This window comes from Rhinopithecus roxellana, chromosome 4, assembly GCF_007565055.1.
Source record: "Rhinopithecus roxellana isolate Shanxi Qingling chromosome 4, ASM756505v1, whole genome shotgun sequence".
Taxonomy (NCBI): Eukaryota; Metazoa; Chordata; class Mammalia; order Primates; family Cercopithecidae; genus Rhinopithecus; species Rhinopithecus roxellana.
This window is the reverse complement of record NC_044552.1, coordinates 152,448,976-152,471,975: the sequence shown is the minus strand read 5'-3', so window position 1 is coordinate 152,471,975 and position 23,000 is coordinate 152,448,976. Positions and strand designations below refer to the sequence as shown.

The 23,000-nt window shown below is 48.9% G+C and overlaps 1 protein-coding gene across 4 annotated transcripts in view; it reads right to left on the bottom strand.

Moving 5' to 3' along the window:
- Nucleotides 1-18,953, bottom strand: part of PDE10A (phosphodiesterase 10A) — a 362,722-nt gene extending 343,769 nt beyond the window's left edge. Inside the window, exon 1 of one of the 4 annotated variants that reach the window (XM_030929478.1) lies at nt 18,577-18,953. In XM_030929478.1, the coding sequence (XP_030785338.1) occupies nt 18,577-18,643 (67 nt within the window). In that variant the 5' untranslated portion in view covers nt 18,644-18,953. Of the gene's footprint in view, nt 1-11,151; nt 11,670-18,576 lie in introns of those variants that run through there. The other 3 variants (XM_030929471.1, XM_030929470.1, XM_030929473.1) reach the window with 3 other exon arrangements.
- Between the last annotated feature and the right edge of the window lie 4,047 nt (nt 18,954-23,000).

Here is a 23,000-nt window from a genome sequence, read left to right as displayed (position 1 = left end):
TAGGAACAGAGCCTTCTCAGATTGTCCCATCGTTTAGTACCCCAGAGACTTTTACATGCTGGGGCAATGAGCCATAGTAAGACTCTGAAGAAGAAAGGGGTATGCCTTTCTTCTTTGGGAAATGAGAGGAAGTCAGTTGTGAAAACAGATAAGTGAAATAAGCCAGGCACAGAAAGACAAATACTGAATGACCTCGCTTGTAGTTGGAACTTTTAAAAGAATTAATTGAAGGAGAGAAGAGAACGGTGGTCACCAGAGGCTGGGACAGGCAGGGATGGGGAAAAGAAAGATCTTGGTCAAAACTTACCAAGTTTCCGTCAGAGAGGAGGAATGAGCTTTAGCTATCTATTGCACAGCATGGTTACCATGGTTAATAATGACATCTTAAACATTTAGAAATTGTTAGAAGAATAGATTTTTACATGTTCTCACTCAAAAAACAGTAAGTAGGTTAGGTGATAGATATGTTAATTCACCTGATTTAATCATTCCACAATGTATGCATACATCAAAGTATCACACTGTACTTCATAAACATATGCCATTACTGGTCAATTAAAATATATATTTTTAAAGGAAAGCTGAAAAGTACAATTGGCAGACCTGTTGTCAGGTAGACACCCTCAGAAAAATTCATTTTTTTTCTTTTTCAGACAGAGTCTCGCTCTGTCCTCCAGGCTGCAGTGCAGTGGCGCGATTTCGGCTCACTGCAAGCTCCACCTCCCAGGTACATGCCATTCTCCTGCCTTAGCCTCCCAGGTAGCTGAGACTACAGGCACCCACCACCACGCCTGGCTAATTTTTTTGTATTTTTAGTAAAGACGGGGTTTCACTGTGTGTTAGCCAGGATGGTCTCGATCTCCTGACCTCGCGATCTGCTGGCCTCAGCCTCCCAGTGTTGTGATTACAGGCATGAGTCACCACGCTCAGCCAGAAAAGTTCATTTTTAAGAGTCTCTGTGAAGCTTGAGAATATGAAAGTTGATTTCTTTAAAGTCATCTTTGCCCATGCATCCTCTTGGAAGTGGGTGTGCCCATAGGAAGCAGCCTGGGAGAAACCACCAGCACCTTTCTTCACATGTACGATGCCCAGAGGTAAGGGCAACAAAAGGCAGGCACTATGGAAGTACCTGTCACCCAGGGAAGGTGAAAGGAGATGCCAAATGTGTGGGATCTCTTGAAATTCCAATTCTTGATCACCCGTCTTCTAACTGGCACTCACAACATATACGTACACTGAAACATCACACTGCGTGTACTGCATAAACGTAGGCACCTAAAAACAGCGTATTCTATGAAAACCCCTGTATGAAATGACTGTCTTAGGACAGGGGTAGCCTTCCCCTGTGGAAGGCCAGATGGCATGTGTTTCAGACTTCGTCAGCCCTACTGTCTCCCTGACACTGCTCACTTCTGCCACTGCAGGTTAGAAGCACAGATGGTCATGAGCAAGGCCAGGGCAAGTGCGATCGTGTGGATTTACACTGATCTCAAGGAAATCTGGGAACTTTAAAAAATAATGAGTGCTTTTTAAAAAATCATATACCTCAGACTTGGAAAGTGGAATAAAGAACATAAATGTCACCCTAATTGTGTTAGTAGCAGAAGCCTCTGGCGCTTGGTACCGCATCCTCTCAGCCTGCTTCTGGTTTCTGCCACAACAGTGGTGGCCTGTGCCTAGTGAGGCCAGTCTCCCCTAAAGTGGTGGATCCTACTTCAGGCGCACATCCAAGCCTTGCTGCTTTCATCCAGCACCCCTGCCAGGGCCAGGAGAGCCCACTCGATTTCCAAAAGAAGCATCTGGGAGTGCATAGTGAGGGTGCGGCTGCCTTCTGTCCTCCTGGGAAGGGACCTGCTGGAACCAAGTAATAACTCGACTTTTACTGGCTCTCCCCTTCTTGCCCCTGACCCCCTGCTTCACTCCCCACTCCTGCCTGCTGCAGTCACCTCTCAAATGAACCACCTGTCCTTATCTCAGGCTCTGCGGGCAAGGAAACCCAAATAGAAAACTTGAATTCATAGACATCTTTCTTCAAGGGAAACTTGAAGTACTCCAGAGAACTTGAGTACTTCAGAGAACCAACGGAATCAGAGGTAGGTCCTTAGGGTGAGTTTACAGACACGCAAGCACATTAAATCTGGCAAAACCTACACAGTCGTTGACTGAGATCTACTGAAAAGTTTACTTCCTGGTTGGGCGCGGTGTCTCATGCCTGTAATCCCAGCACTTTGGGAGGCCAAGGTGGGCAGACTACCTGAGGTGAGGAGTTCGAGACCAGCCTGACTAATATGTTGAAACCCCATCTCTACTAAAAATACAAAAATTAGCTGGGTTTGGTGGCATGCACCTGTAATCCCAGCTACTAGGGAGGCTGAGACAGGAGAATTGCTTGAACCTGGGAGGCAGAGGTTGCAGTGAGCTAAGATCATGCCACTGGACTCCAGCCTGGGCAACAGAGCAAGACTCCATCTCAAAAAAAAAAAAGTTTACTTCCTTTAGCTAACTACTAATATCCACCAAAACAACTGCTAAACATGACTACAAATAGTTCCACATATTCCTCCACTTGAGGACAATGCCCTTATATAAGGTAGGAAACAAGTATAAAGGGAGGCAAAATAACCCAGCAAGATGAATAGCAGGTCAAATCCTAAAATAGGAGCATGCTTGAGCCTTCTCAGGAAAATGGGCCAGCCTGGCACAGACCAGGGAACAGTTCGACGGCAGCATCAGGAACGCGAGGGCAAAGGCCTCACTGCAGCTCTGTCCCCACCCCGGAGCGCAAGGACGTTCATTTATAGACCTTGTCATGAAGTCACAGCCTCTTTTAAAAATCGAAAGCAACATTTGAAGGATTTCTGGAAACGGCCTTCCATTTTCTCGTCTCTTCCTATGTTGAAAAACTAGGTGGAGCCTATCATAGTTGAAATCAAAACTGATTATAAATGTCCAAATTGGGCAATTCAAGAAAATTCCAAAGTATTATGACCCAAAACAAGTCTGCAATTTCCTCTGTGGAGGAAAAAGTATTTAATAAACTATTCAATAAACTAACATTTGTTGAACATCCATTTTACAGATGAGAAAATTAGAGTGCGGAGAAATTACACAGAGCTGAGATTTGAGACCAATTCTTGCTCCAAAATACACGTCTCCAAGCACCCCATACTGCTTCTCATGACCCCTTCATTCAGCACACGCTCATGATTCCTGCAGGGCACTGCTAGTCATCTGAGATGGACAGCAAACCTCAAGCTTATGACGTCGAGGAAAGACAAGCGAGCAGAGTCAACAGCGGCATCGCCACCCACCTGCAACCCTGCTGCTCCAAACACAGTTCTGGGAGGAGAAGGAGCACCTGGCCACAGCTGTACAATGGACGCCTGCCTGGAACGTCTTTGAATGTTTATGAAATATTACCTACTGAGAGACAGAAGCCAACCAGTCATTTTTGAGTCCATGCCCATCTGACAGTATTAAATAATTCCAGAAATAGGGTAACATATAAAAGTGTAAATCCTCAAATTATTTGCAGAATTTTCTATCAAAATTAGATAATGTATTGATAGCTTTGTTTCAGATAAAGGCGAACAAGACGTAGAGGCTGTGTAAAGGCATTTCACACATAGCACTCTCACAATTTACCTGTAAGGAGATCATTGCTCGTGATGGGCACATTCTCACCTTTCTTCAAGTTAAAGTAAATTAAATTACAAAAGAAATTTGTAATGCATGCATAGGACTAAGTCCACACACAGAGTGAAGAATACAGACCAACAATCTACAAAAGTCTAGAGTAAACAAATAACCAGTTACAGAGGCAAACCATACAAAGCAAATATAAGCTACAGGGTCCATGGCAGAGAGGGACGGCATTCTGGACAGGCTCGAGGCTCACCTGAGGCCACTATGCCCCCGGAGCTGCCAGCTTCAGGGCCTTCCCACTCAACACCAGCAGCAGGAGACCCAACAGCAACACTCCACTTTTAGACAGGACCGAGTGACGGCGAAACGCTCAGAGAGAGGAGAGGGCAGAGGTGAATTCTTCTGGAGGTGCAGAAGCCCCATAAATGGGGAAAGGGACTACAATAGCCTTTCAAAAAATAGCTTCCCCTAAATGGAAGAAGCATTCTAATGACAATCCTTTTTTTTTTAGTTCTTTTTCCAAAAATTCTTCCCTTTTATTTGCAACACATTTTCCTTTAATTTCTTGCCAAGAAAGTGGAATTGCTTGAGGACTCCAGCCGTTTCCTGATATCAGCGTTTCCAGAAGCTGAACTTCCTGCAACTACAAAGAAACACCTTTCCCAGCCAAATGGATGCTCTCAGCAGCCTTTCTCTTCCTTTCCCGACCGGCACCCCCTTGGAGGTCACTTGCAGAGGCTGCCTTTTTACTGTCTCAGAACCCAAGGAAACAATGGCTAAGTGTCTTGGGCACTTGCTCTCCTCAAGGCATTATTGCAAACACTTGCTATATATTACCTCATTTAATCTTCACCACAATCTTAACGACTGTAGCAAACGAAACAACTGCAATGCAGGAGCTCGGTAATTAAGCACTCTAGGTTATAGTGCCTCCATGGTGTTTAACAAATACAGGCACACACATCTCTTAACACATCAGACCATCCACTGTTTCTTACTGAGAGATCACAAAGCCCAAGAAAACTACTGACAAAGGCCAGGAGGATATCAATTAAAAAAAGAAAAAAAGAGCAAGGGTGAATTACATCTCTTTCTACACATAAGCCCTCTCTGAAGCTGATCTCCACCTAATAATAATGGCATTTAGAAAACTTTCAGGTCACCCCAAAACCTAGTACTGAATGCCTTATTCTATCAGTCGTATGCAGTACTTTCCACCAGACTGCAACACAGATACAAGAAGTCATAACAATTTTGAATCACAAACCCTTTGCTGAAATACATTTAAAAATGGACCAACACAAAACAAAGAAAATTCAAAAATCACACAGGATAAAAAATGGACCGATTTCCTAATGATGGCCCTCACAAAAGGAACAGAACAGTTACACAACACAGAAAGTGCCAAAGCTCTGCACGCACAGTCAGGTCGCCTGAGAAATGAAATCAAACTAGGGCAGTAATATTATTCACAAAGAATAACCTTTCACACAAAGGCATTCCAGGTGGCTTGCAAAGCCTCTGAAGGATTTAAGTGCTTCACGGAGTGAAAGGACCGTGCAGCCACCTTCTACTCACCCATCCCCATCCCAGGAGCCACTCCAAGAAGAAGAGAGCAATGGCCACCAGGGTTTCCCCAGAACAGTCTCCTGTGAGAAAGGGGTGCCTTACAGAAAGAGAACTAGGTGAGTGCACACTGACAGGCCTGTGCCTTTCAGAGACTTGGGTGTGCCCCAGGGGTTACCTGAGGAGACCTCACAAGGAGCTTGCAGCTCCAAGGAGAAGCTTGCAAGGGGAGTGAAGACAGAGGTTTAAAGGTCAGGAAAGGGTTCTCATAAAATCCAGTAACTTGGAAGGAAGTAGCAGCTAAAATAAAACCAAGGAGTGGACTAGAAGGAAATAATATTAAGTGATAAGACAAAGAAAGCTGTCACCATTAGAAGCAGAACACAGGAAAATAAGCAGGATGATATCCAACCCAAGGAGGAAGAGTCAGTGAAGGGACAGCAAAGAGGCCCGCTGAGACACTGTCAGCAACAGCATGAGCTCTAAACCCCAGGGAAATCCAGGGTGAAAGGCAAACATGGGGCTCTAAATAACTCAAGTGTCCCCATGAAGGCCCAGCCAGAGGGAAGGCTTTGACCCTCTCGACCTGGGCAGAAAGCTCTCCCAGGGTAGAGTTCTGGTCAACATAAACCCCTAGCCCTGGTATAGAGTGGCTCCCACTCTGCCCTGCAAAGCTGCTGAGGAACAGGTACAGGAATGCCCACTGCCCCGGCTGTCCAGTCAAATAATCAAATCACTGTCACAATAGAATAACTTGTAATAAACTGCTGCCCCCCCCCCCCCATTTAATGGTGTCATTAAATGGTAATACCACTTGAGGCTGTATTTGCATTCACTGGAGAAGTGCTAGTATCTAACGTTCGTTTCTACAACAAGGCATCCGGTTTCTTGCTAAAAAGTAGTGATTTCTACCAGATGAAACCGGCTGGGCAGCTCTCCAACGGTTTAAACAATAGTTCACATCTTAAGTATGAAACCATCAATTGCATCAGTTAAAAATTATATTAAAATAGAAGTGTTGTTTTCCATGTTCAAATCTGTGCATGACGTCAGAAAGGAGTTGATAAGATAACCACAAGGGGTAATGATGCGTGCAGTTTTTTTAATATTCATCATTTCACATTTTGGGATCTTGTGTGGGAGAAATACGTGAGAGGCCAGAGGAAGACAGAAATCAATCAAATTTCAGGGGCTGACAAATGAAACCATGATCCCAGGAGGAAGACCATAAAAACATGACCCCCTAATGAACACATGAACAACAAAGTAAGACAATTCAACATTCATTCGATACCACTTGGGTAGCTTCTTGCTAATTCTGAAATTTAACTTTTGAATGGGAAATAAGTTATATTATTCAAAACTCAAAACGTATAAAACGGGGTAACACTGAAAAGTCTCCCCACAACTCTGGTTTTCCATCCCCCAGGACCCCTTGTCCCTCCCACCTCCCTTCACTGCCCAGCAAGTGTTACATGAACAGTTTCGTGGGTTTCTTCCCAGTTTCTTTATGCAATCACAAATACAAGTATATGCTTTTATTGTCCTAACACAAAAATGTATGTATCTGAGTGTGTGTATGTCTGTTGCTTACACCTCACTTTTTTCACATAACAGTGTATCTCGAAGATCTTCTGGACATTGGTTTTCACTGCTGCAAATGTTATTTAACCAGGCCCCTACTCGTAGACAGGCCATCAGATGGTTTCCAATGTCCTATTTCAAACAATACTGTACCATATTCATATCTTGTTACGTCATTTTGCCTATGTGTGAGTATCTCTGAGGGATAAATATTTAGAAGCAGAATGATTGACTCAATGGGTATATGTATTTTTTTTTTTTTTTTTTTTTTTGAGATGGAGTCTCTCTCTGTCGCCAGGTTGGAGTGCAGTGACATGATCTCAGCTCACTGCAACCTCCACCTCCTGGGTTCAAGCGATTCTCCTGCCTCAGCCTCCTGAGTAGCTGGGACTACAGGTGCATGCCACTGTGCCCAGCTAATTTTTGTATTTTTAGTAAAGAGGGGTTTTCACCATGTTGGCCAAGATGGTCTCAATCTCTTGACCTCGTGATCCACCCACCTCGGCCTCCCAAAGTGCTGGGATTATACATGTGAGCCACCGCACCCAGCCAACATGCATTTTTAATATTGATGGATACTGCCAAATTGCCTTCCTCGGTAGCTACACCACTTGATACTCCCACCAGGAAAGTACAGAAGCACCTGCCTCCTCGTGGACTTGCCAACAGTGTGTTATGAAGTTTATGAATATTTGCAAATGCTACAGGTGCCATTTTCACAGGTGTTATTTTCAATTGCATTGCTCTTATCGTGAATAAGGCTGAGCATCTTTTCATGTTTTTAAAGAGCCATTTACTTCCCTTTCGCTGTGATTTGTCTTGTTCATATCCTTTGACTATTTTTTATCAGGCTGTTCTTTCTTTTTAGTCATGTCTAAGAGCTCTTTTCTTAATCATTTCTAGGAACTCTTTATATATTAAGAAGGTTAGCACTATGCTGTGATAAGAGCTGTAAATGTTTTCTCTAGGGCCACAATTCAAGTACAGGGAGTTGTTAACACGGTGTTGGAGCTTCTGGCATGCTATGGGACATGGAGAAAGATAGGTGGAGAGTCAGGGGAGGCACCAGGGCCTGGACAGGAACATGCTAAGACCTGGCTTACAGGATTTGGGGCAATACGAAGGTGTTTCATTTTGTTTTTTGAATGTGGATTAACTTACCAATCTTTTCTTTACTTCTGGGTTTTTTGAGTCCCATTTAAAGGGTCTCCCCACTTCAAGGCTAGAAAGGAATTTCCTCATTTTTTTTTCTTTTTATGGTTTCCGTTTTTGCATTTAAATATATATATAAATTTCACATTTAAATATACACATAAATATACATATCCATTTGGAATTTATCCTGAAGGTGCACTGCACGGAATAATCTATTTTTATTTTTTTCTAGATGACTACTTAGTGTCCCCAAATCATTTATTCAGTAGTCTATCTCTGCTTCTCCTGTATGAAATGACACTTTTATCATCCTTTAGATTTCGCCATGTGTCTGGGTTTAATTCTTTTCTGTTCTGTTGCATTCATTTGTCTACCTATCCACATGCCAGTACCACTTGTCTTCATTACTGAGGTTTTATAAGTAGGTCTTTAATCTATCTTTAAAAATTAGACATATTTAATCATGGAGAAGAAGAGTATAGTCCTAAAAAGTCATGACGACTGATTAGACAACTTCTGGTCCTGGACACCAAGAAAATTTGAAATGTATATAACCCTGAGACACCAATACACTACGTAATTACCACGTCCAGGAAGCCATAGTAACTAAGCTCTTTTTTGTCATTCTTCTTTTTGTCTTTTGAGGCAAGGTCTCCCTCCGTTGCCCAGGCTAGAGTCCAATGGTGTGATCATGGCTCACTGCAGCCTCAACCTCCCGGGCTATTTTTTTTTTTTTCTTTTTAGAAACAAGGTCTCACTATGTTAACCAGGCTGATCTAGAACTCCTGGAGCAATACTCCCACCTCAGCCTCCCAAAGTGCTAGGATTACAGGCAAGAGCCGCCTCGCCCAGCCTTCAAGCCCGTTTGGATATCACTTTAGATGTTTATTTCAGAAGCTACTAAAATATAACACCGAAACACAAATTACATCCTATACAAATAACTACAACTTGAATTCTATATTATCATGCTGCTTTTTCCCATTCTGCACCAGCCTCCACCCGTCCCTGGAATGCAACTCTGCAGTTACCTGTTAGTCTGTGTTTTTCCAACAGAGTGAACTGCTCTTTGTGCAAAACTGCTTCTTACACAGTACTTACCAACTTTTAAAAGGCCAAATACGCTTGTATTTTTATAAATAATTCATCATATTCAAACACGTCAGCCCTTCATATGCGACACTTTCGCTTTGCTATGTAGAAATGTTTTCATCAAAGTAAAAAGCTTTTTATCACTGCCCCAGGAAATGCAGTTGAGGCATCCAGAATGTTCTAAACACTTATCTCCCTCCTTCCTGTCATCTCAGGGTGGCTGCTCCATGCCAAGCCATGCCCCAGCAGCTCGGGCATAAGAACATGCTGTGTTCACAGTAGCTCAGAAGCCCCGGTCACTGATGCCAACGAGTGTATTTGGATCACATGAAAATAAGATACACGAAGCAAAGATGAAGTTTCAAGTCACGCCGGCAAAATTTTACAATCACATTATTTATTTCATTATTTATTTTCCTTTAGGAAAATTAATCTTGTAAAGGACGATTTCAATCATATTCCCTCACTTAAGCACCTTCACTATTTACTCATTTATTCAACTTATTTTGCTTGGCAACATGCTAGGCACTGAGGTTAGGAAAATGAATGAAACACACTTCCCACCCGCAAGAACACGTTGGCTAATAGGAGACAAACATGGAAGCAGACAATCGTAAGCACCAGCAAACGATGGAAGGGCGGATGAGCGGACCATGACGAAGCCTGAGAAGATGCCAGGAAAAGGGGTTCCAGGGCACTGGCGGCAACCAAGAGGAAAGACTCGCAGTCAGGAGGACACCATGACACCAGCCATGCGCTGAATCACACTGCAGAAGTAGAGAGAGACAGTGGAAAGGCCAGAGAGCTGCAGGGCCTGAGAACTCCGCAGGAGCGAAGTGGGACCTCCGTCTCCATCCCGGGGCACAGCTTTCCCCACCATGCGTGTCTCTACCAGCAGCTCTCCAGAACACCCCTCATCAGGTCTGGATCCCTCATGAGCCAGCAACTCCAGGACAGCAAGGCACAGCTCTGTCTTGGGTTTATATTGCCAGTGATACAGATGGAAACCAATGAGCAGGAAACATGTGATAAATATGTGCATGTCATGGTATCTTCCCCACACCGTGCCCTCTGGCACCTCTCCACTCCTTCCCCCAATGCAAAGCTGGACTCAGTGCGTAAGGAAGACCTGATCCACCGTGTCAGCTTTATCCATCCCTTCTTCTCTGCACAAAGCCCCCCAGCTATGAGATCATCCTACTCCACAAGCCCTGACTTCTGGCTGCGCATCTTGCACCTGGCACCTCTGTCCAGGCTCTCTCTCCTCTCTGGAACCTTGCCACTCTGGAACCTCACTCAGCTCCACATATCAAATACTCTTCCGCCCTCAAGACACCACTCCAATTGGACTCTGCCGGTCAACTTGCATCAAGATGCATATCTGAATTGTGCGTACCTTTGTGTTTGGTATATTTTTTAAATGCAGAGTGTATTAACATTTACTCTGCCAGCCCTTACTCCGATCCCCCCTGCACACCAGTACTGCACATCTTCCTAAACTATTAATTTAATGGCATTACTTTCCTTCTAAAACGTTCCCAGTCACTCCCATCATCCTCCTCATTGTCCTGTTCCTAGCCTCGCAATTCCAGTCTCAGCAAGGCTGGGCCATCCCCTGGCAGCCGGCCTCCCGTTCTCCACTACCCCACCCCTGCTTCCCCAGGCCCCACTCTCCTTGGCTCATTCTCAGGTGGCCACAGTCCCGTGCAATTGGGAGAAATGGGGGCCAGAAGCTGGGGAAAGCACTGTGAATTTTCCACCTCCACAGCAGCCCCCACACCGGTTCCTTCCAAGGTTCCCTCTCTGAGGAAGAGGATTCCTTCTAGTGTCCAAAGCCATCTCATGTCCCCCACATTCTACTCGTCCCGTTCTCTTTAAGGTTTGTTTCTACCTATCTTCCTATTTCTTCAAGCTCCTTTTCTTCAGCAAATCAACAGCAATCCCAAGTCAATTCTCCATGCAGAAAAGCCGGCATCTACCTGTCCATGGCTGAGATTCAAACGGCCCCGTCTGCCATCCTCACCACACTGGCATCAGGTATTATCCATGCCACTCCACTGCAATCTCCCGACCAAGGCCACGGATGACCTCCTTGCTGCTGGAACTCACCTGCTCTCTGGGGCATCTGGCTTCTTTCCTCTTGAGGCTCGGCTTCTGAACTCCAGGGCGTGCTCCCTTCCATCTCGGGATCTCCCTGGGTCACTCCTCTCCAGGGTGCTCCATGGCTCTGCCTTCTTCTGTCCTATCCTCTGGCTTCTGCTCACTCCCACTATTCACTCCTGGTCTCCATTCACGATTGTGGCTTCAACTACTACCTTGGTGTTGCACAGTCCAAATCTCTCTTTCTAATCCGATTCATAGCACGGAATTCCAGAGGGCCATCCGTTCGTGTGTCAAACTTCAGCCAGGCACTTACATTGCACCCAGCTATGGTTCATTAACCAACTCTGTCTGTATTTCCCTCAGAGTCAAAATGTCAGAGGCATCTATATACTGTCCTTGGGGGCATCCGATCCCATGATTTTAGATGCTGTGACTGCAGTTTCTATGCTGCAGTCTTGAACGATTCTTTGGATCAAATCTTCCCAGGCTTTGTTTATCCAGCTGCCTTCCTAGCATAGGCACCTAGACTGAACACCGCCAAACGCCACGCCTGGTTCCTTGCGCACCCCACGTGCTCCTCCTCCACGCTTCCCATCCCAATCCCAGTGAATGGCCACATCATTTACCAAATCTTTCCAGTAAAAAACCCAGGCATGGATTCTTGATTCCTCTCTCCCTTGACTCCCCATATCCAACCCACCTGCAGGTCTTACACACGCCGCCTCCAAACACCTCCTGAACCACTGTGGCATTTTGCTTCTATTATCATCACTGTGATCCAAGTCACCATTGCTCTTGTCTTGACTATGACAGTAGCCTCCATGGACTCCCTGTATCCACGACAGCTCCCTTGATTCATTCACCAAACTGCAGCCAGAATGAGCTTCTGAGATAATAAACCATGGATCACTCACCTGCTCAAAATCTCCCCAAAGCCTCTGCCTTCATCCAGAGTAAACTGCAGTTTTTTCCTCTGACTGCAAAGCCTTCATCCAGCCCATTTGCCACTTCACGTGCCACCATCTGGTGGGCTCAGCTCCAGCAGCACGGCCCTCATCCCGCATCTCTGCCTTGTGAGTCCCCTCTGCGTAGGGTGCTTTTCCCCTGATAACTGAATGGCCGATGACACCTTGTCATTCAGAGGCCATTTCTACTGCCCCTGTGAAGAGAGACCTGCACAGAACAAGGCAACAAGCCACACAGCCACACAGGCCACTCTCAGTGTGCATTCGCTGTGCAGCTCTCTTGGTATTTTTTGTTTCTGGTTCTTGTCTGCACCATCAAAGTGCGGGCACCATACAAGCAGAGACGATCCCTACTACCAAGGAGGCTGCTTAACACATAGCAGGTGCTCAATTCTCATACTTCCCATTCTGATATCTCTTTCTCTGGGCATGTAACTACTCCCATTCCAACCCCAACACACACACACACAAACACAGACACACACACAACTTTCCAATCCAGAAACTAAGGAGTCAGATGTCTCCTGCCTTATCCAACCAGCCACCCAGATGTCTGATTATTAACTGCTACCTCCTGCTTGTATCTCTCCCGACCATTCATGTGCATGGCCCCATCTCTGGTCCAACTCCCACCTCTTCTCATGTGCCGAGGACTCTGCCACCGAGATCAGCCCTCTCCCTCCAGTCACACAGAATCCTAGCTCCAGCACGGAGGCCATTCTTTCTACCTGTCTTCCATAACTGTTGCTATACAGTCGTCTGATGGGTCATTGTAAAGTATCCTTAGCTTAGCCTAAATAATCCTCTGTCCTGTCTTATCATCCAGGTCCCCAACCTACCACCTGTCCAGGCTGTTTTCCACCCTGCAACCTCAGAAGATCCTTTTCCCTTGGCTTCAGAAGGTCCTTCCAAGGCTTCTCGCAAAACTAAGGCACTGCCTCTTCCCACCTTGTGAAACCTTTCCAGGACCTCCCAGTCAGAGGCCATCTGGTTCTCACTGTCTGCAGAGAGCCCTGCAGCCTGTCTGTGGGTAAGCGTGTCTGTGAACTCTCCTCCATCTCTCCTGTAAGCTGCGTGCTCCCCGAAACAACTGATTTTGTCTCATACACCTTGGAATCCTGAGTCTGTAGAACAGAGGCTCATACAAAGGAAGCTTTCAAAGAGTGCTTTGAATATTTTCTGTGCACGTCCTGCAGCCATGTTACATCAGGGCAGCCACACTGACCACTAGCGCAGACAATCTGAGTTGTCTTCTCTAGAAGACCAAATGCCACTCACACTGGTCTGTCCCATGTTACTTCTCCTCTCTCCACTGCACAAGCAAACGCTGGGCTCTCCAGGCACAAGAGTATTTCCTACCCCAATGGCAACTTTGCTAACAATGAAGTATGAAGCTGGGTGCCTGAGGAAGAGCCCAGAGGTCAGCAATTAGAGGCAGATGGCAGGAGATGAGGTGAAGTCAGGAATGGCCTGATAAGGGCAGAGTAAGGGCACTGGGCATGGTGGCCACTGACCTCTGGACATTAATGTCGATTTCTAGGTTTCTTGAAGACAGGCAACATGTTTGGTTCTGTTTAGATTTGTTTTGGCTTTCATCTTTGAATTTCCAACACAAGTATTTGAGTACCTTCTCTACGTGTGTCAGCCACTGTTAACAGTCTCAGGGAAACAACCAAAAAAGACACCTGCCCTCAGGCTCTCACGGAGCTTCCTTTCCTGAGAGGGAAGGCAGGCAATAAACAGATAAGCCAGTAAGTGAGCAAGATAATTTCGGCAAGTGGTGAGTGCTACAAAGAAAACAAGAGTACTGGAAACCTTCTGCTTTCCTTGCAAGATTATGAGTTCCTCTGTCACTGTGGAGTTTTCCTTTAGGCAGACTTAGAGACATGATCAGCTGGAGGAGCCTAATTTACATTTTAAAAGGAAATTAAAATGTTTTGAATTACAACTAAGAGTTTTCCTTTTAAGGGAAAATATTCGTTTTACATGAAAATTATTTTTTCTCTCAGATTGCATCAGCTGTTTTGAAACAAACAAAAATTAACAATGTATTCGTTGGTGAAATGTGCACCACACTATGTTTAACCTGCTTTATAGTAAACAAAATCCTAATATTTGCTTGACTATTGCACTGAATTTTTTTTTCCTATTGGAGTGGAAAAAGTTTTATGTGCAGAAATTATCTAAGACTAATATGCTGATTGGGATAGCAGATGACACCATCTTCTAAAGTTTCTACTGCTTCTCATTGGAATTTTCTCATGTAGGTTTCTCAAAATTAAAAGTGCAATTTCTGGAAAGTAAGTATTGATAACCTAAAGAATCCCACCAGTTTAAACAGCTCTGCCCTTTGGCCTTAAGTCCTTTCTGATTTCCCTACCAAAAAATAGGTCACCCTTCCACGGAGGACTGTGACACTCACGTCCACATCCTGGCTCTGCAGGAAAAAGTCACACCTTGCTTTGTTAGTCATCTTTGTAGGTGTCCATAGCTATATTTCAAGTCCTTTGAGGGACCTGTTATCATTATTGTAACCTCCCTCAAACAATTTACACTCAGTAGGTACTCAACAAGTGTCTATGAGTTGGCTGTTGGCTGATTTAGACCCATTTCTACTGCTGAGTGTTGTTCTTGCATTATTCTGCGACCTCCATCTGCCTGAGCCCACAAACAGAAGTTAAAGGCGAAGTCTAGTGTAGTTTGTACGTGTTAAACACATTTGCTCTTAAAAGAGATCGTATTTATCTCAGTTTGTTCAAGTGTTGGTCGCACAGTATCTTATGTCTCAAGAAACAGTAAGAGTAGTTACTGATGAGTGCGGAGCACATTTAAACTCCACAATTCCTGGGAACATACACATCTCCTGTTTTGAATATTTGGGAAATATACAATCAATTGTACTCTGAAGCTATCTGCAGTCTGCATTCACAATTTTATTTTCCTAACTTTCTCGGTATCCTCCTTGACCAACCGGGGTTTTCCTTTGTCTATATCTCTTTATGTCATCAGAGTAGCTAACCAGGGAAACACAAACAGAGAGAGGTGCAGGCGTATTTGTGGCTTCTGACTGTTCTTATCCACAGGTGTGCCTCAGAGTTTCTAATCTGTGCACATCCTGCAGCCATGTTACATCAGGGCAGCCACACTGACCACTAGCGCAGACAATCTGAGTTGTCTTCTCTAGAAGACCAAATGCCACTCACACTGGTCTGTCCCATGTTACTTCTCCTCTCTCCACTGCACAAGCAAACGCTGGGCCCTCCAGGCACAAGAGTATTTCCTACCCCAATGGCAACTTTGCTAACAATGAAGTATGAAGCTGGGTGCCTGAGGAAGAGCCCAGAGGTCAGCAATTAGAGGCAGATGGCAGGAGATGAGGTGAAGTCAGGAATGGCCTGATAAGGGCAGAGTAAGGGCACTGGGCATGGTGGCCACTGACCTCTGGACATTAATGTCAAACCTGCTTCTAGGGTACTCCATCTCTAATACTGGATGGCGAACACCTCCCACAGCAGCTTCGTGGCTTCTACTAGGCTTCTTTCTTTCTTTCTGTCTCTGGGGCCTGGGTCCTGGCAGTAGCTCATCACTAAGTGTTATTTGGTGCATGAGTGAGTGAACCAGCCGGTCAGTGTGAAGAGCCAAAACGCAGAGCTAAAATGGACAGAAGCAGAGCTGGCATATCATACCCTCTACACATGATTTGCTTTTGATGGTAATAAAAATAAAACCAGCACTCATACAAACTGTAACTGGACAAAACAGCCTTTACACGACAACTTGCATATCAGACCAACAGAAGATCAAACTGAAAGAAAAAAAAAGGTAATAACACTCAACAATTAGACACATTTGTATGCATTTGGGCATTTTTAAATTTTTACGGAGTCTAGAAATTCTTTTTCAAAAGACTGATTTTTAAAACGACAAATATCACAAAAATCTGTCAAACATCGGTACTTTAGCAATTCAGACCAGTGGCTTGCCATGCAGCAACAGATAGAAATAAAAACCCAAAAAGTAGAGATAAGAGTGTCAGAGCAGAAACTGGCTACTCTCCTTTAAGAATCCATCTATCCCCTTCCCAAGCTTGAGTGAAGTGGGTCTGATAATTGATTTTGTTTAAAAGTATCTTCTTGTTTACTACCTTAGTCATGTCCCAAATAAGACTGTCCTAACCTTTTGCTCCTGTTCAAGCCCAAAGCTGCTGCTCAGGGCAGGGTGTGGGGCAAGGGGGCCGCTCTAGAGTGTTCCCTGATGAGTATGGTGTCTCTGATGCACCAGCTTCTCCTGGCTGGGCCTTTCTGCAGAACAGACGCTTCTCCTCTCCAGGTATCGTCTTCCTAAAGGGGGAGCGTGCTAGGAATCCCAAGAGGACTCCACCCTCTATCCAGAGCTGCAGATCTCTCTTCCCCTCCAAAACATCCAGCATGGCCCTGAACACACGAGCCAACAGCAGTTCCAGCAGCACCAACAGAAGCCCCATCATTTCAGGACCGGGGGCTTTTTCCAGAAGCCTAAAATCCCGTGCCTCAGTAGCACCACCTTTCCCCCAGAGCAGCTTGTCACTGCAAGGCAGAGCTGACTTCAACTCCCCACCCCAAATCAAAGGTCAACTGAGAAAAGTAGATGTTTCTTTTTTTAAGAAAGAATTCACAAGCCCACCAGTTAGGGTACCGGGAGGAACCCCAGTCCTAGACCAGGCCTATAGGCTGATCCCAAAACCCCCGGAGAGGTGGTGGGGCCCCATCCTCTACCACCTTCAATGCGTGGCCAAGGGGCACTTCAGTAAGGAAAAGTGCTTCTACTGACCACATCTCTGGCCAACAGAGAAGGCCACATGCTCTGTCCATGCACACCCATCTCCACAACCCTTCCTCACCTAGACTGCAACGGGGGTGGGAGACAGACACCTGGGGGAGGACTTGGGGGTCAGCTGGGAGCACCTCACCCACGCCCCGCCAGCCAATCAAGTGAAAGCAGCGAGCCCGCACGGCTGTACGAGAGGCCGCTGACCACGCGGCCGCCGTGGACTGGCCCATGCCCGGGAAGCGGGATTACTAGGAGCGGCCGATCCTGGCGCGAATACGCTCGCCAGCCGGGGGAGTGTACCCCAATGGTGCCTGGGCGGGCGGTGAGCTTTGGCCGCAGAGAGGGGCTCGACCTCGGGTGCCCTGGAGACTCGGGTCGGCCAAAGCCTGGGAGTGAGCCGCAGCTGGGAGCGGGAAACCAAAACAGCAATCCTGGAACAGCGTCGGCCCGGAGAAGGCGCCGCGGAAACGCGGCTCCTAAGCGAGACTCAGACAAAGGCTCGGGTGCGCACGCGGTGGACGGTGGCTCCGGAGCCGCGCTCTGGGCCGCGGGAAACCGCGCCCGCCCCGACTGGCGCCGGAGTCGCCCGGAGACCCATGGGCGCGACCTCCTGGAGCAGGAGGTGCTCCCACCCGGCCCCGCCGCGGTCTTCCCGTCCTCACCCTGCTCGCCCTCCATCCGCGACCGCGACGCCCCCCTCCTCTGCGCACCGGGCGCTTCCTCTTTTCTCACCGTCTCCCGCCTGCCTGGTTCCTTCTGGCGAACCCCTACCTTGACTTTTCTGCTCAGTCTTGTCCCCCACCCCCGTGACACGCCTTCTACCACCTCTGCCCCAGGGCGCTCTCAGCCCCGCTCCCGCGGGTGGCGAGGAGGAGTGGCCACGCCACAGTGGGCCCGGGGGCGCATCCCGCGAGTCGGAGGCGGCAGCGCCTTTCTCTTCCACCCTAGCGACCTATTGTTCTTCCCTTTTCTCTACCAGCCCGGACCCCAGAGAAGCCCGGGACCAACAGGATGCGGCCCGGGGTGGGGATGCGTCCCCTGGGTGGAGGTGCACCCGTTTCCACCCCGCCAGTCCACACTCTGGTTGCCGGTCACTGCGAGGGGTGGGAGGCCGGGCGCCCACTCCGAGTCCCGGAGAACGGCGGTGCCTTCACGGTTGGAAGCGCGGGGTTCCGAGGCCCTGGCCTCCCTCACCGCGGCCACAGGGACCCGGTGGGCTGGACCCCCAAGTAGAAGGAAGCGCATCTGCTCCAGCCAAGTGGCCACAGGCTCAACAGGGAGGAACCTAAGTGGTCACAAAGTTTAGAGTATAAATACGCGCCGGACGAGTGTGGCCAGAAATGGCACAAGGGGCGGAGAAGCAGGCGGCAGGTCCCGCTCGAAACGCCCAGCTCCCGCCGGCTCCCTCCTGGGCCGCCCTTTCCCCGAGCGCACGCGGAGCCTGAGAAACCCCGGCGTCCCTGCGCGGCCGAACGCTCCCGCGCTTCACCAGGGGCACCGACTCCTCCCCTCCAGAGAAGCCCGCTGGGCGCTCCACGCCCAGGCACGGGCACCTCGCTCGACACCCGCTTCCCACCCAGTAGTCCAAGCCCCCCACCTGCCCCCTAGGGGATGAGGAGCCGCCCCACCAACGGGGAACGGGGAGCAGGCCACTTACTGGGGCTCAGGAAGCACTCAGTCAGCCTTCGGAAGCAGCTCGCATTATTAGAAGGTCCATCTTCCATGTCGGAGCCGAAAAGCAGCGCGGCCGCGGCGGCGAAGGCGAAGCCGGCGCCCTGGGGACGCCGCGGAGTTCGGCCGCCGCCGCCTGGGCCGGCGCCTGGGAAGCCGGGGGAGCCCGCGCGGCGGGCGGCCTGGCCGAGTGGGAGCCGGGGCGGCGGCGGCGGCCGGGGCCCTGCACGGGCTGGGAGCAGCAAGCCCTGGAGCGCAGGCGAGAGGAAGAGCCGCCGCCGCCCGCCGCCGCTGCCACCGCCGCCGCGGTGACTACTGCTGGTGGGGACGCTCAAGGGAGCTGCCTCTTGTCGTCCTCCTCCTCCTCCGCCAGCATCGCCGCCTCCTCCCGCCGCCGCCGCCGCCGCTGCGCCCTCCCTTCCTGGGAGACGCACGGGGAGGTGAAAGGCAGATGAGGAGGGGAGAAAAGAGGGAGGGGGCGGGGGGGGCGGCGGCCAGAAGTAAAAGGAAGATGGAGAGGAGGAGGGGACCCGGGAGGAGAAGGCGAGCGCCAAGGGAGCGCGGGCCGCGACCCAGCCGCAGCCGCCGCCGCGCGCAGAGAGGGCGCCGGGGCCCCCAGCTGGGCTGACGCGGCCTGCGGAGGAGGGGGGCGGGCGCGGGGGCGCGGCGCGCTCGGCCCGGCCGCGGCCAGGCCACTCGGGGGCCAGGCCCGGGCCCGCTGCGCTCCCCCCGCCGGCCGCGCTGCGCCGGGATTCCGGGCGGAGTTTGCCGGGGCGGCAGCCCGGCTCGTCCCCGGCCGCTGGCGGGGGACCCTGGGGGCGGGGAGCAAGAGGCTCCTCGGGGCTGGCCATGGTTCCTCCCCGGGCCGCGGAGGGGGCAGGCCGCGGGCGGGAGGGGCGCGGCGGGCCGGGGCTCGGTGGGCTCCGCCCCCGCAGGACCTGCCCACCTTTGCCGGCCGCCCGAACCGCTGCCTGGTCCTCCTCTCTGGTATTCGGCTTCCCTCCCAGTCTAGTCGTCACATTGTGCTCGGCTTAGGCTGCGGGAGGACCCGGGGCCGGGGGCCAGGCCCCGGCGACGGCGCCTGGCTACCCTCAGGCGCACACAATCGGCGTTCTCCCGGGCCGGGGAGAGGGACGGCGGAGACCCTCCTTGCAGGCGTGGCGTGGTGTGTGCGCGCTTCGGCGGCTGAGCCTCGGCGGCTGCTCGAAAGCAGCGGAGAAAAGCGCCGCAGTGCCGCTGCCCGTGGAGGCGGTGGTGGTGGCGGCGGCAGAAGACGCCCACTGGCGGAGCAGGCGCTCCCCACGCCGCCGCTGCCGCCGCCGCCTTCCGCGCCCACGTAGCGCGCCCCGAGGGACTCGGCCCCTGCGCCAGGCTTCCGCACCCGAGTGAGCCTCTGCGCGCCGCCTGCACCCGGGGCCGGGGAGGGCGGATGGAGCAACCGCTGCGTCTCTGCCCGGCCTTGTCACATCTGGGTCCAGTGTTCCAGAATCTAAATCCTGAGTCCTGCAGCTGCTCCAGCTGTGCGTTGCTGGGCGAGCCACGTCGGCCTGCCAGTTGCCCGAGCCAGGGAATCCTCCTGGTGGCGGGCCAGCAGCTCCAACCCAGCTGTGCTCAGTCAGAGCTCCCGGGAGAGAGTTCCAACTCGGACCTTTGGTTGGAGTTTAAATCAACTCACAGTGTTTCCCATAAAGTAGGGTTTGCAATACGGTTCCTCCCCAGGACTCCCTTTCGGATACTCACTTTAAAACCAACTTCGTGTGCACAAGCCCAGTTTGCGTTGGTTGGGGTTAGAGAACGGAAAGGGCAAACTGTGGCCAAAATGAGCAAGACTGAGAGATCATTGTCCCAAACCCTGAGACAGCCTTGCCATCTGCGGCTTTCTTGGACACCCTCACCCCCTTCCCTACCCATGAATCCAGGCAGTTGCCACTGAAGGGAAATGAGCCGCCCAATGGGCGCTCAGAACTAGGAGCCGCCAGAAGTTTGGGGAAGTTGGAGCGCAAGAGCGCACACAGATGCGCAGGTGTCCGCGTTCGGGCAGGCACGCGCGGCGGGGCCACCGTGGCGCGCTGGATCGGAGGAGGGACGGTGGCTCTTCTGTCCCACGGTGGCACGGGCTGTCCGGACTGTCTGGACGAGGTCACCTTCCCCGGAGTGGAGCACACGCGCCAAAGCCCAGCTTTCACGAAGGGCCAAACGGGCGTGCGCTACGGTGCAGCAACTGGGCTGACCCAGGACCCTGGACTCCCGGTGTGTGCCAGGTCCCGGGGCCATTTCTCGCCCGCCACGTTTTCTTCTTTCTATCCAGTTTCATATGTATTTTTATTTTGAAGCGTGATCCAGATTCCTCACTAGTCAATGCTTTCCCCGACTCCCATCCAAACTCCCCACAATGGAAACTAACACTTTTGTATTTGCACCAAGCTGAGCAGTTGGGATGCGAGGGACATCCTGGGGCTCCCCTCCCCCAGTAAAGTCCACAGACGTCTCCGCGATTGCCGGATGGATTCTGAGCGTCGCGTGTAACGGGCAACAGCCTTGGCACTCACTAGGTCAGAATCCCTATATTTGTGGAAGAAGAAAATGATTCCAGTGACTCTTACCTTAGGGGCGCTGCCCTTGTTTCTGAATTTTTTCGGCAAAGAAAAACAGCAAAATGATTGAGCCAGGCTGCCGGCAGCCTCCCGGCTTGACGCTTCTCCGGCCGTGCAGATTCCACTCCGGTTACTTTGCTGCGAGTCTGGAGTTTGTGCCGTCGCGGCTGGACTAGGCAGCAAGGGTCTGGGGGCTGCCCACACGTTTAGGGAAGACGAGTTTCTCCTCAAGTGTTTATTGTTCATTCCTTTACACGCAAAATTGTTTCTCCTTGTCATTTAAGTTTCTTTATTTGCATCTTGGAGTTATTAAAACTATTTTTCAGTTCCAAGAAAATATAAATTTAACTTGCCCATAAGCCCCCTTGCGGGCGCAGGAGACAGGGTGGGAAACACCAAATATTTGTCCTGGGATTCCTTATTAAATCAGGAGGCAACCTTTAAAATTTTCATTAACCCTTTCCCAGAATCAACCTCCTGTTTACCTTTCGTCCTTTTCTCCAAGTGCTTGCTGGAAGGGACGTTTTCCTGGACAAATTAAAAATCACAAAGCATAACAACGGAAAAGAAAACAACTGAAGGAGGGGTTTACTGATTCGCTCTGAGATTTTCATACATGATCTCCCTCCTTCATACTGGTGTCCACGTTTGTTACTGTAAGTCTCAGAGGCATTCAGTCACTTTCTTTCCTTCATGAACTTTGCTTAGTTGAAGACTTTAATGACAAAGGCGCAGACATACAGGCTCTGTCACTCACCCATGCTCAGGTGCTGCGCGCCTGGAGAACGCGCTGATTGCGGATTCCTTTCCTTCCCTTTGAGTTTCTTTACTGACATATCAGAAAGAGGAGAGGGCTGTGACACTACACTTTTGTTACTCCAAACCTTTTGTGAATAAAGGCACCGGCCCATAACTGAGGGAACACTGCATTCTGACAGTTCCCATAAAGGCTGCAATATAGTTACATGACAAAAGGTTATTAGACTGTAACACAATGTAAGCATACTGTCATTATTAGGAGAAGAGGAAGAGCGATGGCAGAAATGCACAATGTTGCAGTGCGCTCGGTAAAATAAACCATTTTCCTTACTTTCAGCTGAGGAAATTCCAAGCCCACGTTGCAAAGAAAAAAAAAAAACTAAAAGAATATTGAGAGGGTAGTTAACACCAGGTGCCAAAATAATGATGACCATCATTTTAAAAGAATATAAAACATTTGTCTCTGCCTTTTACCAAGGAAAATGATCAAGAGTTTTGTATTGCTAATGAAACTTTAAATTAGTGAAGCTATACAACCATAAGTACATTTAAATTCTCCAAACATTCTTTTATATGCTGTTATTTTTAAATCAAGTTAATTCTATATTACTTTTAGTATTTATGCCTAACATTTATCTACAGAGGAAATAATACCTGCCTGATTGTTACTTAATTTGGATTTTATGTTCTTAAAAACATGCATCTAAGTAGAGCCTAAGAAATTTTTAAATGAGGATTTTCCTTTAAAAAGTATGAAATTTCTTCATGATAATTTAACCATGCACCCATTTTAATAACCTAAGAGTTAGGTTTGTAACTAACATGGTTAATATTTTATGAACTTTTTGGTAAACGTGCAAGTCTGTGTCTTAACTGATTTTATTTTACAACTGTGGACATTAGTGCTTACAGTTGTAAATTTCACATCATTGATTCTTGAAAACCCTATTTCCTTTTTTAAATAATAACCTTTCTGTATGAATATATAAAAACAAAGAAAACTAAATGTTAAACTCATCTACTTACACAGATGTCTTCCAAAATGCATGTTCTCTTT